Raw genomic sequence first — 17,142 nt, forward strand, 5'->3', positions numbered from 1 at the left:
TTGGAGCTAAACGGCAAAAACATTAATTCCCCAAAGTCTCTCTTAACAAATAATTAGCTTTTTTTATTTTCTTGGGCAGATTTTCAAGGGCACGGGCGTTTCATTCTGATATAAACAACAAGAGAAGAAAAACAGAGAACCGACATGAGAGAGGTTTATTAACTGTGTTATCAGGTAAATGCAAAACACTTGTCATTGTGGTTTGAACAAACACACAACAAAAACCCCTTTTATCCATCTTACAGCTCACTGGGACTTTTTTGTTTTTAATCACTTAATATGCTTGTGTGATAAGGAACCCAGTCAGCGGCCTTGTTCTCTTCATAATTTGTACTGGAACGTCTTTTAAGAGATTTTCATTATGTATTTCTCTTTCTAACAATCAGGGGGATTGAGGTTTTAACTTTTGTTTATACAGCAGCGACGTGATAAACTCTGAATAAATAAAACAGAGCAGCAGAGACAGTTCTATGAGCAACATTTGTCCCTAATGATCCAAAGTTCATGGGTGGGAACCAGGTGAATATCTATTTTTGTAAGTGTGATAGCGACTTTTATTGATTTGGTCGGACACGTTTAGAAGATGTGACACAAATACAGAATTTCAGAGGCCGTTATTAGTATTTATATAAAAGGAAATAGCAATAAATTGGAACATAAAATAACTGAATGCCTCACTTACAATTTAAAATCTTAGAAATTGAAAATACACATTAATTGTCGTCTCCAAAGGAAAAGCCTGAATACCAAGGTTATACCTGAAAGAAGATGTAACCCTCCATAACATTTTTTTTACAAATGCAAATGTTAAAACTATTTTTCAATGTCAATCATTAGCACATCTTTCACTACATCCACGTTCACACATCAAGGGATCATGGTTGCACCACTCTAAAATCTAAAAAACAGTTTTATTTTGAAAAGTCAGACCTTTTGTATTAAATAAGCCAATCTCAAGTGGAAAGCTCCAAGTCCAGATGTGAATGAACCAAGATGCACTGAGGATGCATTTCAGATCCCTCCGACCACATTAGGAGCTGGTCTGGGGACGCACGTGTCCTGAACCACACATGAAGGACCACCTGCTCATCTGATGTCCTCTACAGATGTTCCGGACCTTTTTAAATGATTCTTTCTCTCTATCCACTCCCTTAAGAGAAATCCACTGAGGAAATTGCCCTCAGAGCTAATGCGCTTGTCTCCGGGTGGGAAGGCTGATCTGTGCCCGGTGACAGGTTAATGATGATCCAACTGTATCTGTCACTATCCGCTCGTTTTACTTTGGATCCAGTTATTTGTGCGGCAGACGTCTTCACACGCGACATCACAAAGAGATCACTCCTCTCTCAAGTGCACCGCCAAGGCCGCAGGAAGTCAATCTGACAAGTGGTGCACCCTTGCTATTTGGAGATTCTTCCTCCTTTTTAATACAGCACTTTCCAAAAACAAAGTTTCAAAGTGCTACGCAGCCGGGAGAGAAATGAATATTGAACAATCGACACAGATAAATAAAATGTTTTGAACTGGTGCTTAAGGCTCTAAAAAAAGTGTCCTAGTTGTTGGGTTGAAGAAGACAAAACAATAAATGACACACAAGGCAATTAAGGATACAATAAAAAAAAGAAACCAGATTTTGAAGTGATCACTCACTTCCTGTCGCAGCCTGAGGGAACAGGAACAGACTGTGTTTCACTGACAATAAACTCCTAATGCATGTGGGAGACATGTAGCGATTTTTAATTGAAAAGTGAATTTATCTAAATCCCTCGGCGCGACACGGGCCACCTTTCATGTGGCGGTGTCACCGTTAGAGAAAATAACAGTTAATCCCGTGTCACAGACTCTGGTTCCCTAAAGGAATCCTTTCAGCACTCCAGAACCCAGAACCCTTACTGACAAAACACAGGCCCTTCCGGCTCCATCGGCTCCCTGGCTGTGACAAATATGCTTTGAGAGAAAAGCAAGAGATATAAAAGATGAGCAGTCCGTCATCCCGCCCGAGGTGAGCGGACCGGGCTGCACTTTGCGCAATTTGATCCACGTGGAGCTGTAAATGGATTAAAAAGATCTGATGATTCTGCCCTGCTTCTGTTCGCACGCCATACTCGTGTAATCGACTGAAACGTGCCCAAATCTTTATCATCTGCCAAAGTGTGCGTGGACTTTGGAGCCTTTCGTCCCTGATGGCGGCTGCGGCCCGATTCACCGGCCTTTCAATACCTCCCACTTGTGTGATTCATGATAAAGTGGTGGAAGCAGATAGAAAATGACAGCTGGGAAAACATGAATGGTGGCGTGTCCAGAGCAGCAGTCAGAAGTGATGCTTGATTTAATTTAAGAGATCTACTTTTAGACATTTAGTAGACTAGCTTGTTTCTTTATGCCTCTAAATAGTAAATTACCAGATTTTTAGGGTTGTATTTTTGTTGCCAGGGAGGAAGCAAATCCAGGAGAAGAAGAAAAACTGTCTCCACACGTCGTCAGCACTGCAACTGACTTCGGACAGAATCATCTGTCAAGCCAACCAAACATTAGCGTCTGTCACAGACTGACACGACGAGCGGGGGGGAACAATCAGAGAAAAGGAGCGAACCTGTCAGGAGAGTGTGTGAGAACACGGCTGTTAACAAAAAGACAAATTAGCTGCTTTCGCAAACACATTTTGACAAGATGTGGGTAATTCTGTTGTGTTTTAATGGAACTTTTTAACTTTGCCCTGATATTTTAAGAAGTCAGAAGATACGTTTTTATTCCTTGGACCAAAAAGTACTTTGAGAAAAACATTTGACTTACGGAACCAGTTTTTCTATGGATCTGCACCAAGTTGCATTTACTGATTTGACTGAAGCATTTCATTGCCAGCGACTGCTTAATGTTATTGTTGTGCATTTGATAATAAACTCTTGAATCTTGAATCTTGATTTACCTGATTTTTTTCATCAAGATCCAAAAACAAATGCTGCTCTTTCAAAATGTTACATTAAATGTGCTGAACTTTAATCCAACGGCCGAGATGTCTATTATCTCGCCATGTCCTTTTGCTCCAAATCACGACGAGTCGGTCTGAAGAAGAAAAACAAAATGGGCAACCCTCTTACTGAGCTCCTGCAGCCGTTTGAGATGAAGCACCTCCTCCTCGTCCTCCTCTTCTCCCGAGCTGAAGTGCAGGGCCGAGCCTTCCAGCATGAACCAGCCCTTCCTCCAGTAGTACAGGTCGTGGCCCTCCTTGTAGTAGAGTCTCCCGATCAGCTCGCTGTCCCTCTGCACCAGGCCCTCCACTTTAGACGGGACGAAGCACTGTGAGATGAACACACGGAAATTAAGAACTTTCACAATTACACAACGAGAAACTTTATCACGTCCAACCTCGCGACGACACAACAACAGGTGCCGCTTTCTTCTTCGAGGCGTAAACACCTTTGCCCGATTTCTCGGTCCCTGGCTGAATTATCTTCCAGCCGTACATCCCTCCCTCCTGCTCAGCAGTCTGGCCATTGTTGTGCGATTCAAATCGAAGTACGGAGGTGTGGAAGGGCCGTGGTACAGATGGAGAGGCATACGGACTAATGCGGCTGCACCTTCCACTGTCTACCACGGGGTTACCGGGGATTACGGAGATAAAAAGGGGAATCGGGGACTTATATATGTTGGGTGTTATAACGAGATCCTGTCGGCATGGGCAGGAAGATAGCAGGACCCCTTGTCTTATTGGGAAAGGCACAGGGGCTCACTGGGGGACAGTGTGTGTTGCAAAGGAGTGAATATAAAAGTACGAGGTGGAGTTCTGCACTTTCGCAAAGTTCTCTTTTGAAACTAGAAGTGAGAAACAAACCTGCAAAAAGAAACAATGGCAGCGGGTGTGTGAGTGTGAGTTTTATGCAAAGTCTGTCACCTTTGTCAGCGCCTGGGTCCAGTCGTGCTGCGTCTCCTGCGTCTCGGCGCCGACAGTCAGGACTCTCTCCGTCTGCAGGTACAGCTCCATGGTGAACACGGCCCTGCCACAGACACACAAGATCACTGATGAACATCTGCAGTGTGAAGTGTTCTCATACACAAACAGGAACACACAATGAAAAGACAGATGCACACAGTTTATACTTTCAAGCGACAAAGTAAACTTGCAAAAATGTATGTACCATAACTCTTGATCATAAGAGTGTGTATATCAACATGGATGACATGACAACGCCCCAAAAGTGAAGCCAAAACTTCTTGATCACCCCCTGGTGGCTTGGAGGCATTGTAGGTAATAAAACCCGGCCTCCTCCATGTTCGCAGATAGGCCACGGGTCAAACTAAAATGTCACTGCCTTTGTTCACAGCGTCTAAACATCTTGAAAAGTAAATTGAGACATAATACAACCATCATGGGGAACTTGGTTTGGAGGAATAGACCCACTTCTTTAAATTTGCCATGATTAAGCATCAGAAAGTGTTCAAAACAACACAAAGGATGTACTTAGAGCTACGTCCAAGATGCATGTTAATGTCTAGTACAGGGCTCTTCAACGTTTTTCCGGCCAAGGACTCCCAAACTGATGGAGAGATAAAGCCGGGACCCCTTACTATATATATATTGTTTAAAATTGTGTTTTTTTATTAAACTAGGCCTAGTGCCATGTATAACATAGCTACCCTGTTATTGTGCAATCGATACTAAGCTAGTCAAATAATACACAGAAAGATAACTTCTTCTGCCTCCATTTATCAGTTCGCAATAATATGTTGGATTCATGTTAATTTGTATTTAAAGACATTTAAATAAAAAAAAAAAGCATTGTCTAATTAACCAACAATTTTGCGACCCCCCTGCGGTACCTCCGCGGCCCCCCTAGCGGTCACGGACCCCCTGTTGAAGACCTCTGGTCTAGTATGATCGGGGTCACAGGGCAATATATTCTTCTTCAGTAATATTCTGTTCACATGTGCACGATTACATGGATTTACAGCAGGAGACTTCCCAGTACAACTACAGTCGTTTGGCTACTGATCTCCACTGAAGTGTTAGGAAACCGAAGTACAGAGGAGCAGGAGAGGAGCAGACTCTCACACAGTCTCACCGAGGAGACGTTGGTAGTGTTCCCGTTTGTTTATCCACATGAAAGAACCACGAATAGAGAGAGGAACGATCCTTTTGCTCTTTTCCTCAGCTCTGCACATCTGCTCCAGAGTTCAGAGGAGGAATATGACTCAAATCCTGTTTTTTTTTAATAGAAACTGTGGCCAAGGTGCAACTTTAAAAACCAGAGATTTACTGACTCACTCGCACATTTTGTATCAATTCAACCCAAACATCTTACAATAGATTTGAATCCATTTTCTTGTCACCTTCACATGGAGCTCAAAATAAAAAAATGTTTAACGTTATCCTCTCAGCAGAAATGTACTAAAGGTTTTTATTAACAATATCTGTCTGGACCCTATTGCATGGATCTTGTTGGAAATAATCTGGCATATTAAGGCGACTGATTTTTATGAGTGTGTGTATTCTTGTGCAGATCTAAAAAAAAAAATCCAGTGAATTTCAACGTGGTTCCATAAGGGCCTTGGTGGAGGAAGGATCTTTACTGAATGCTCTTACAGTTTTTCTTTCATTGGAAATATAAGTGGAAAACTAATTCTATAATCTATGTATAAATACATTAACCTTAACTTATAGAAGTAGCTTTGCTCAGGGATTGTGATACGGTCACGTAGATATACAGACATTTACCCTGCTGGTATTTGAATATAAAATTGTGTGTGTGAACGGTGTGACTGTATATACACACTGAACAAATAAAAGAATCACACACACACACACACACACACACACACACACACACACACACACACACACACACACACACACACACACACACACACACACACACACACACACACACACACACACACACACACACACACACACACACACACACACACTTGTAGATGAAATCCATCCTGTCAGAAGCAAAAAGGCAGCTATTAATCTTTGTTGGTCTTTCTTCTCCCGTCTTTGCTCCACGTCTCTCTCTCTCTCTCTCTCTCTCTCTCTCTCTCTCTCTCTCTCTCTCTCTCTCTCTCTCTCTCTCTCTCTCTCTCTCTCTCTCTCTCTCTCTCTCTCTCTCTCTCTCTCTCTCTCTCTCTCTCTCTCTCTCTCTCTCTCTCTCTCTCTCTCTCTCTCTCTCTCTCTCTCTCTCTCTCTCTCTCTCTCTCTCTCTCTCTCTCTCTCTCTCTCTCTCTCTTTCTCCCAGTGAAGGTATAGAGGTCAGAGCATCACTCTCTTAATGGTTTGAACACCGCTCCTTCTCCATCGCCACGCTGCGGCGGGGGAGGCTCTAAATGCTACAGCGCCGGGTGTTTAAGGTGCCGTGTCACCGGGGGTCACGGCAGCGCTCTACTCACACGTGTCAGGGGAACAGGCGAGACACGGGTGTTTGTGTGCCCTCGTGTAACCCTCCCCCCCCCCCTTGCAGGTGGGCAGGCGCTTGTTAGAGGGGGGGGTCCCAGAGGGAGAGGGATGGAGGAAGGGGGTGGGCACGAGAGAGGAAAGAGGGAGAAAGAGAACGAGCAAAGTGAAAGGTGATAAAGTGAGGACGTGCATGAAACAAATGAAGCAAGAGAAGAAGAAGAAGAAGAAGAAGAAGAAGAAGAAGAAGAAGAAGAAGAAGAAGAAGAAGAAGAAGAAGAAGAAGAAGAAGAAGAAGAAGAAGAAGAAGAAGAAGAAGAAGAAGATTCTTTAACATTAACCATATACAGAAACTCATGTATGATTTTCTACTCATCCTTTAGATTCTTGTCTTTCACTTCCTCTTATTTTCCTTCCTTTCATTACGTATAATAAATAATTTCTCACTGCAGTAAATTACATCAATTCGTGGTGGTACAATTTATGATATAAGTTCGTTGTGGGCCAGGATAAATGGCCTAAAATAAATAGATTAATTGATCAAATAAAAGTAATTTATTTATAAACACGCTTTTCTTCAAATCCACAGTTTCCAAACACGAGAGAATCCCGTTCCTCTGCTCTGTAGTTAACAGGAGAGACTGGGTTTTCTACAGGTCTCATGACGCTCACTCACCCTCCACTATAAAGGATTAAATAGCCTCCTGCAGCACAACACAGTGGTGAAGCAATCATGTTTTTTTTTAGTTTATAGGTGAGAAACATCTCCCCCATTCAGACACAAACGGTTCATAGCAAACATCACTGGCAACGGCAGGCAGGAGAATACGTTTAAGACTCGAGTAAATTCAATTTAAGGCTTTTTAATGAGGCTTGATGATCTTCTTCAAGGACTGCTTGCTATTATAAATTATAAGAAACCTGGTTAAGAGTGTACATGGACATCTAAAGCAGACAGGTGTGCAGGGGATACATTTTGGGATTTTATGACATTTAAGGAATCATGATAGTAAAAAGGTAACATGCCTCCTGAGAGGTCTGATCGAGGTCATGTGATAATACGTTTTAATGTGCTACTATGGCGAGAGAACACCTCTGATATGGAGCTAAAACCCAGAATACAACATGTGTAAACTTAGACCAGGTTCAAATCTGGTAATAAAGTTTTTGTGAGTAGCACACTGTTGTGTTGCAGCTCCTAGAATCTGCACTTATCTCTAGTTGCGCAAAACTTTGTTGGTGTTCATCTTTATCTGATTGAACATATTTGTGTAAAAAGCAGTACTTGTCCAAATCAGTTTTTCCCATCTCGCTGCAAACGATGGAGGTTAAAACAGACACTAGTTGTTATTCTGGGCAAGATTTAAACATAACAAAATTCTAATTCCAGATTGTGCTTATTTAGATGCTGGAAAATAAACTTTTTGTTATAGAGTAAAGTTTGTCAGAGCTCACAGAGTCGTCTCCTTGTGGAGGAGTGCGCCGCTGCAGGATTCACCTGTGGTTTCAACATGCACGGAGTTATCTATAGTTTCTCCTTCAACCTTTTATTTTTTTCTCCTTAAGGACTTTGTGTGCTGAGAGAAAAGTCTTAATTCCCCCAGCCCTCAAATATATATGGTTATATAAAAACCCACCTGACTGGCAAAGTTAACAAGTCTTTAAAAGACAAAAACTATTCTTGTTGGCGTGCGAGACAGAGACGGTGAGAACGAGAAAAAAAAGAAAAACAGTAAAAGAGCAGGGAGGTTTGTTTCCAAGGTTTTTAGTCGACTTTGAAAAGTCAAAATTGAGTCACGAATAAAAACAAAAAAAAAGTCCCGAGAACCACTCAACTTATCACCAGCCAACACGACTGACTTTACATTAGTTCCTTCGGAGAGCGTTTGTAATATTCACACGTCCCGGGCGGGGGGGCAGCTCTGTAATTCGCTGTGTCCTCTGCCACGGTGGAAATTACCAAAACTCTGCGCCTTAATGGAAGCGACACCTACGGCCTCCTGCTGGGCGCCGATAGGCTGCTCGGTAGGAGTGTGTCATCTGCATATACGTTAATATTCATCGGCGGCAGGAAAGGTGAGGCGCTCGCCACGAGGGGACGCCCGGGAGAACGTGAGAGTTAAATCCACTGGTGCTTCATGGGAAATAATTCCCGGGGTGAACCTGTGGCGAGGGGGGTGTGAACGCCCTCGGCTCCAAATGGCACGTGTGGAGATAGAGCGTGTGTGATGTAATCCCGGGACCTCTCACGGCCGAGCGCATGTGTCCCCCTCATTAGAAAGGTCCTAGCTGTAGCTGTCCAGATGTGATTCTAATAGCTGTAGGAACAACATTCACACAGACACACACAAAATAAAAAACATTGTTCCCTCTTCATAACATCTGCTGCCGTCATTAAGGAGCTGCCTTATGCTTTAATCATAAGCTATTATCAGAGTCCTCACTAAGGAGCTGGCGCACACGCACACACGGACCCACACACACACACACACACTCACACTAACGGATACACACACACACTCACACAGACTTATACATATGTGCGATCCTGTGGGAGCTGGGAGAGGATCGAGACATCTGCTTCTTCTTTGTGCATTTTTTTCTTTCCTTTTTTGTTTTATCGCTTCCAGAGGAGATAAAGAGAAAGTTCTGTCGGCAGAGCAACTTTTTTTTTTTTTAACTCAATCGTAATCTGAGGGGGGAGGGGGGGAGAGAGCGATGGGGGGGGAGGGGGTGGAGCTGCATGGCGAGCAGAGGGAGGGGCAGTTAAAGACGCGCCGCTCGCCTCAGTAAACAGGAAACATGGCACCGATGAAGCCCTGATAGGTTCTGTTAAATTGACTAATGCACAAATTAAGATTATGCTAATGAGACATGTTTTGTTTTGAGCTTTATTCACGTGTTTGTGTATGTTTGTGTGTGTGTTTTCACGTGTGTGTCCTTTAATCAGGTTGATGCTCTGTAATACAACAATATGCAGAACGTTGTGGTTTTGCCAAATTAAAGGAAATCCATCATTCATGAGCAGCTTTGTGTCGCTTCTGACATGCGTGTCCTCAAAGCTGGTGCAGCGATCACATATAAATTATGATTTAGTAAAGGAAATGATAATTTATCATTTTAAATGGGTGGGTGTGTGTCTGTGTGTGAGAGCTAATTTTAATACCGAGTGTAAATGAATGGCCTAAAACCTGGCTGCAGAGCTGTAAAGTTTGATTTATGTGTAAATTACAATTTAATGCACTGGATTTAGATTAATATTAAATGTGATACATCAATATTCATACTCTAATAACCATAGCCAGTCTGAGTTTGGTGATTTTTAAAAGGTTTAACCTCAATTTTTTGCGATTCTACAGTTAAAAATGTAACACCTCGAACGCCACTGATTCAAAAAGAATATCTACAAAGCATCAAAAACAACTTTTAGAGGTATATATGTTGTTATTGGTTGTAATAATATGGACACAGAGTGTTGAGTGTGTTTATACAGTGTGTGTTTGTTCATACCCAGCTCCAGTCATGGTCTCGGTGTTGCTGACAGCCAGGCTGACCACCGCGGAGACGTCCACCCGACCGATGGCTGCCGGGCTCCGCTCGCTCTCGTAGTAGCTCAGGAAGCCGCCCTCCAACGTGCACCAGCGACGAGCCATGTCTGAAATTCATATACATGGTCACAATTAGGGTTGCAAAGAAGTTAACCTCGGGAATTTTGAAAATTGTGCTAAACTAACAAAATATGCAAATTAAACGCTGAGCAATAAAAACATCATTAAAAACTCTATTTTAAAGATGTATGGAAAGCAGCACACACTGCACGTTTCAACCCTCCACTGTGCATTTTTCCATCACATGCACAGATAACTCCCAGCATCCTTCACGCTACAGCAGTGCTACTGAGGCCTGTTGTAGTGTGCAGGACTAGTCAGGGAAGTTTCGATGATATAACTGGGGAAAATATATTAGCATGCTGATTGAGGATTGTTCATCTGTTCATCTAGCCTATTTCCATTGATTGATTGATTTATCCATCAATTGTAAAACATTTTTACAGACGATTCCAATTGTTTGGCTAACTATTTATATCTCTGGCATTGCATTAGTGTTTTTTTACAAACTTTTTTCTCATCTTATTCTACAGAACAATGCCACGTGCACTATCTCATGTGTGGAGACATTTCACCCCATCCAATGTAGAAGGAAAGGCTGTGTACAATTGCAAATAATGTGCAAAGACCTATGTTAAGAATTACACAACGATGCAGAGGCATATAGTCAAGTGCCCAAAGTTTCCTCAGGGCTCAAATCAGCCTATGACAAAACAAAATGTTTATATTTATGTCTGTGTATGAAAAGGTAAATACAGTTAGTATAAATTACCCACAACATTTCCCGTTAATTCCCGTATATTCCCGTTCATTCCCACGGAAAGTTTCCAACTTTGAATATTCCCAGAATTTTGCAACCCTAGTCACAATCCAAGTGAAATGCTGTTGATTTTCAGCTCTTAAATATACAGTCTCATGTAAAACGTGGCCCTTTTTTAACACATTTTGGAACCTGATGTAAACTTCACACTGTTTCTCGATCTCTTCCTCGTGCACTTTCACGTGACAGGTCCTGCAGTCGGATAACAGCTGCAGCACCGAACACGTACTCACTGACATTTACCAAACTGGATATTGTTTGTAAAGCGATAGAAATAAAACAACTAAGAACAACTCCAGCCACATTCATCACAGCTAATGACTCTCTACGAGCTCAAACAGCTTAGAGGAGGCTGTGCACTCATCTGTGTGGACGTATGGAGACGTAGCAGTTTCAGAGACATCTTTGGGGGGGGGTGTGCAGATAAAAGAGACATATGCTCATATTCCGGCTCTTATTTTTTGAGTTATGACTTGAAAAAGGTTTACATGCTCAGCTGTAAAGAAAACACATCGCTCTCCTGAGACTGTACATTGCTGCAGCTCCTCCTTTCCGCCTCTGTCTGGAACACTGAAATGCCAGCGTTGTTAGGGGGGGGGCAGACGAGCAGTTGAGCGTGCATTATGCAAATGTCAGGTATTGTGACATCACAATTCTGCAGAATGGACGACTGATGAGGAATTTCAGGAGCAAGAGATACTCCCTTTACACCAGAATTTGGGCGTTTTAACCTTTTAAAACAATATAATACACTAGGGGACAGGGGAAAACAAATTGTCTCCTTTGACTTAAAATAATGTGATTAACTTTGATACATTTTTATGCAAAACCCAATTAGATGGATGAAAAGAGATTACACCAGTTAAATGACAGGATTTAAAATCCAACCTCCTCCGAGAATCAGCATCCAAGAAACAACATGACATCCTCTGATTTGTAAAAAACTACAAACTTCCAAAATAAAAAGGTCTCGGTTATGAAATCAAATCTTTTCAGTTTAAGATCATAAGATTTAGTCCACATCAAAAATCCGAAATCAGGCGACTGCAGCCTCATCTTTCCGTTTCACGAGAGTCGTGCAAACTGTACGTGACGGAACACGTGCAGAATGAAGAGGCAGATGAGAGACTTCCGAGCACTGAACAGATTTCAATCAACAAACATGATCCCGGAGGAAAAAGCTGTAAAACACACAACGTTGTGTTTCATGAGTGTCTGACTCTGGGATTTACATAGCCAATGAGCATGAAGTTCATGAAAACATACCTAATTTTGGATTTTCAAAGTCACCCTACCATCTGCTTTTTTTTTGTTCCGCAACAAACACCCCCACACACACACACACACACGCTAGCAGCCCACCCCCGCCCGAGCACCCCACCACCACCACCCCCTGTCGCTCGCGACTCCAAAGTTTCTGCTGTATTTGTCTCATGAATATGCTAATTGTGCGTTCCTCTGCCAAGTGTGAGATGTTTCTGAAGTAACAGATATAGTTCCAATAAAAAAAGATGATGTCTACAACTGGCTGTTAAAAGGGAAGGGAAAGATGTGATAAGCATAGGAGAGGAGGATGTCAGCTTCGCTCGATTCACCCGCGAGTTGCCTCTTTGTTCGGCTCTTTCTGACTTTTCCTTTGTCTTTTCTGTTCCGGGTAAAAAAAGAGAAAAGAGAGGAAACTATTTGGACATGATTCTGCAAACAGCTTTTAAAACAGCAAAATGACTAATATCTGGTTGGCATTTAAGGAAGAAAAGAATAAAACTCTTTTGACCTCCGCTTCCCTTCAAGAAATGAATTATTCCAGCAGCTGAAGATTCATCGTCTCCATCGGAAACCAAGTGTACGTGTGGTAAGTTTGTGTGTGTGTGTGTGTGTGTGTGTGTGTGTGTGTGTGTGTGTGTGTGTGTGTGTGTGTGTGTGTGGGAGAGAAAGAGAGAGAAAGAGAGAGACTGTGGTATTTTAAGTCATTACCAGTCCAATCTCTCTGACAGGACGCCTGTGTTGTCCTGGTGACAGAAAAGAGCGTAACGCACTTTACTTCTGTTGCTAATGTGTCTCCGGATTGCAAAGGTTTTGCTGGAAATGTCACGTCCATCATTTCCCTCCAGAGCCCAGTTACCTTCTTGTTTTGTACCATATTTTCTGGTAATTTCTGCTTCTCCTTCCCTTTGTTCGACCTCTGATGGGGAAATAACGGAATAGTTTGGCTCGCACAATCTGTGGGAGTCGCACAATAGTCTTCTTAAGAGGCCCGCCAGAGTTCGTAATTGAAGTCAATTGCTATCATGAGCTGCATGAAAGCTGTAATGTCACTGATTATCCAGACGTTTGGCTTTAAAACGGTTCCTGCGGCTGCAGAGGTTATTAGGGAGTTGTGCTTATGTAACTGATGTAATTGGAGGTAAAGACAGAATTTGACAGATATTCACGTTTCCCAGAGGTTTAAGCCGACTCACTTCAGTGATTCCCTGATATTCACACAAATGAGGTTGTGGTTTTGGTTTAATGGAAATGTATTGACTGTTCTTGGATGGATTCTTATCTTATCTGGTTCAAATATTTGTTGGATGAATCCTAATAATAGATTTTTATCAATGTTGTGCCACCGGAAGCTCATATTTTTATTTATTGAAATATCATAAACATCAGCTCCCATACACACTCTATTTAATAGCAAATCTATTTGCTTTCACCTTCAGTTTTTTAAATAAAAGTGAGGTTTGCTGAAGGTGTCAATCAAGTCAGACAAAAGGCATTTCGACTTAAACTTGTTGAAAACTAAACTCAAAATGCACAGTTTATACTAGTTGTTGTTCTTTTAGCTAAAATGTTGATTTTGTCGAGTTGGGTTTTTGCAGCAAAATCTGGTTTTTAATTAGTTCCTTTCCCCTTTTCCCTTTTAAGCAAATCTAGACCTCATTACAAGGATTATTGGTCACCAGAGGATATTTTGCGATTGACCTTTGTGATCTCGTTATTTCTCGAGTGACAAATTATTTTATCTCCACTGTACAATAGGGGAAAACATGTTTTTAAATTTGTTCTCCATTCCAAGGACAAAGACGCTAAAAGTCCCAGTGCGAATCCGGGAAGCAAATTGCTGCGGGATCCTGGGTCCAGAGGGCGTGGACACACAAAATTAACTCAGTTCTCAGCCAACCAGTTTCTGATCATATCGGCTGGGACACCCACATGAGGTGTTAACATGCACAATGATTTAAAGAGGGGCCAAAAGGTGGACCAATGTTTGACAAATGTAATTTCAGATACAGTTATCTCCTCTGGGTTTTGGAATGTGAACGAATACGAGGGATTTTCTAGATTAAGGAGAAGACTGAAGAAGCGATGATGAGAGGAATTAAAGATTTTCACGGAGCCTTGACAGTGAAAGAACCGACAAAACCAGACAAAAAGTTCTATCAATGTGACCCTGGATAAAACCAGTTTAGCGGCAGTGTCTATGTGGAATAGCTGCAATGATGAATGCAACTATTATCCAGTTGTGTTGGAATCCGTAGCACAAGTTGCGTCCTCACACAAGCGGTGAATGCTTTTGGATCCCAAGGTCTTCCACCAGGAAACGGGAACCTGCACACGACCAAATCCCAAAGCCTCCATCTTCCTTCTTTGTTTATGGTTCAATATTTCCTCAGTGGGTGGGCTACCGCTAGCGTTTGTACACAAGCATGAGCAAAATGATGGCGACAATAGTGCTTGATTTACAATCAGGCAGCTGCGTCCATTGCCAGCTATACCCCCCACACACACACATAGCAATGGCCCCGTGGCCCAGCCGTTCTCCACGGGGGTCCGCAAACCAGCCGCCAGAGACAACGCCAGCGGAAGCCAACTGTGGCACATGACTCCACCGGATAAAATGGGCCAATTAGCTCGTATGCCAAAGTGAGATTCCCGCTTTGCATTTTCCAATGGGAAAAAAATAAGTTGTGCAAATCTATAGTTCGGAATTTCTCTTCCTCTTTATCCTTTTTTTCTGCACCTCCTGTCTCACTTCTGCACTTCGGTAAATACGCTAAATTCCAAGTATGTGAGACGAACAAGTAGGTTAAACCAATCACGTCATTAATGAGGCAATTAAACTGTGGAATCGTTCCAGCGACTGAATGTGCAAAGTCAAAAGTTTCCACTGAATTGTCTCTAGAGATTTATTTTGAACTGCACTTTCCCCCAGATTTACTCATAGTCCCCCTGAACTTTTTATCACGACCATTTCAGTATGCACCGAAACAGCAGCTCACTTTTTATTCCCTGTGGTCGCTCTCCCACCTCTCTCTCTCTCTCTCTCTCTCTCTCTCTCTCTCTCCCTTTCCGCCAATCTCCTGCCTATCTCGCCATCAGACTAAAATATCTGCGATGAAGACGTCTGCCGGACAGCTTGTCAGAGGCGCTGGAAATGGAAACGGAGAAACTGGAGGGAATCTGAATGATCTGTCTGTGCCAGCATTACAGCCCACTTCATTACAGAGAGGAATGGGCAGATATGCCAAAAGATAAAGGGAAGGAAAAAAAACTATCTGCCGTGTGTTTCTGGCTGCAGCAACTGGGCTTCTCGCATTTAGACGAGCAGAGACACTCCCACATACATATTGCATTTCCCTCAAATTGTTTAAATAGGCTTTGTGTACATCTTATTAAATATAAAACAGAATAACACGAGTGTCACTACTTAGAAGCTCCAGTCATTTAACATTCTCCCTGACAACTAATTCTCATTAGAAACCATAAAGAAGATTTGGGTTTATTATCAAAAAACTTGACTCGGGCTTGGAAGCTGCTGTAATTGAATTGTTCACTCGGGCTTAGATTTGTGTCCTCAATAAAAAAAATGTTTACATAATTCCACTTGGTTTTCTCGGCCTCCTCTGTAGACAAACCCAACCCTCCCGTTTTTATCCTCCTTTCCTCCCTCTTCCTCCCTCATCTCTCTCTCTCTCTCTGGCAGTCAAGAGTTACTGTTGCGGGCGGGAGAAAGAAAAACGGATCGTTGCTGATTAGGAAAAGACAAAATTAATTAGGAATTAAAGGGGGAGCCATGTCCACGCTGCCACTCAAGATTTCAGACAGTAGCCGCCCGCTGTTTTCTCACAAGCCCAGAGAGGGAAGTATCTGAGTGGAGCATGAGTCGCTCCCTCTACCCGGTTCTTTTTTTTGTCCTGAATTAATCTTGCAAAGCGGATACACAACTCGACAGAACAACAACAAAAGTGGAGAATAAACAAGTTGAACCTTGATTTAAGTGCAAATAAAACATTAAGGAACATTTTCTTGTTTTTCTCTAATCTTGATTCCCGGCACGTTTGGCCTGAGCGCCGTGTTTCCTAAATGCTAAACAGCACATCGCACTCTTTCATTACGGCAGCCTGGCACGATGATCCCCGGCGTGGCACTCCTGTCAAGGCCATTACCAAATTAATCTATGTCATACTCGGAATTCACTTCCCATCCGTGGAAGTATACCGGAGCCCATTGGAGTCGTTTGCAGACTTTAAAGAAAAGAAGAAAAGTGCAAGTTAAAGATGCTGTGGCGAAGTGCTTTTATTAAGCCCTGAGCGCAACCTCTGAATTATTAAGAACAAGGGTGTATCTATAGACCATCAAACCATTAGCCTGGGAGCGAAAGGCATCCTGGAGTACATTCAAAAATACCTCATCCCTCCGTGCTCGCAAAAGTCCTGACAGCGCTTCCTCGTGATTGAAGAAGTCGGGACGCGTCGGGCCTTTAAACCCAACCCCCTCTGAATTTTTCAACAGCTGCAGCTAGCAGTTAAAGCGCCATTAGAGCACAAAAGCCCAAACTGGCGACGCTCTCCATAATAGATGGAATAACAAGGTATTTATTGGCCGAAATGTTGCGAGCACTTATCCGAGGGGGGAGTTAGCTTCGGAACGCTGCAGTGTCTGGAAGTGGAGAAGCAAGTGTACAACAGTGGCTTCAAATGGCTCCTGACAAAAAGGTCACGTGTCATCTGAACTCAGCGTGCAGCTGGTGGAGCAACAAACCATCATCCTACAATGGATTTTCTGTTTTACTGCAGTTAACGTAACACGAGGAATTAAGAGAACATCCTCCATTAAACCTGCTCTTTCAGATATGTTTAATGCTAAAGGTGTAAACACTGATAAGTCCACCAAACCAGCACCCTGGCATATCTGCAAATTTGCACCAGCACCGTAATAAGCATCCTTGAATATTTTCACTACTGCACAAATTGAACTATTGTTGTGTTATTTTCTCCTCATCTGTAAAGATATATATTTAGATAAATATATTTTATTTTCTATTTTAAATGTTTGATATT

At 42.5% G+C, this 17,142-nt stretch overlaps 1 protein-coding gene across 1 annotated transcript in view; it reads right to left on the reverse strand.

Annotated features, from left to right (window-relative positions):
• The window catches only part of arap2 (ArfGAP with RhoGAP domain, ankyrin repeat and PH domain 2), a 115,211-nt gene that overhangs the window by 23,365 nt on the left and 74,704 nt on the right, over positions 1 to 17,142 (reverse strand). Inside the window, exons 15-17 of the mRNA XM_061066277.1 lie at positions 9,902 to 10,046; positions 3,893 to 3,995; positions 3,099 to 3,297 (exon numbers count right to left, since the gene is read on the reverse strand). Coding sequence (XP_060922260.1) covers positions 3,099 to 3,297; positions 3,893 to 3,995; positions 9,902 to 10,046 — 447 coding nt within the window. The remainder of the gene's footprint in view (positions 1 to 3,098; positions 3,298 to 3,892; positions 3,996 to 9,901; positions 10,047 to 17,142) is intronic.

Source organism: Limanda limanda, chromosome 22, assembly GCF_963576545.1.
Source record: "Limanda limanda chromosome 22, fLimLim1.1, whole genome shotgun sequence".
Lineage (NCBI taxonomy): Eukaryota > Metazoa > Chordata > Actinopteri > Pleuronectiformes > Pleuronectidae > Limanda > Limanda limanda.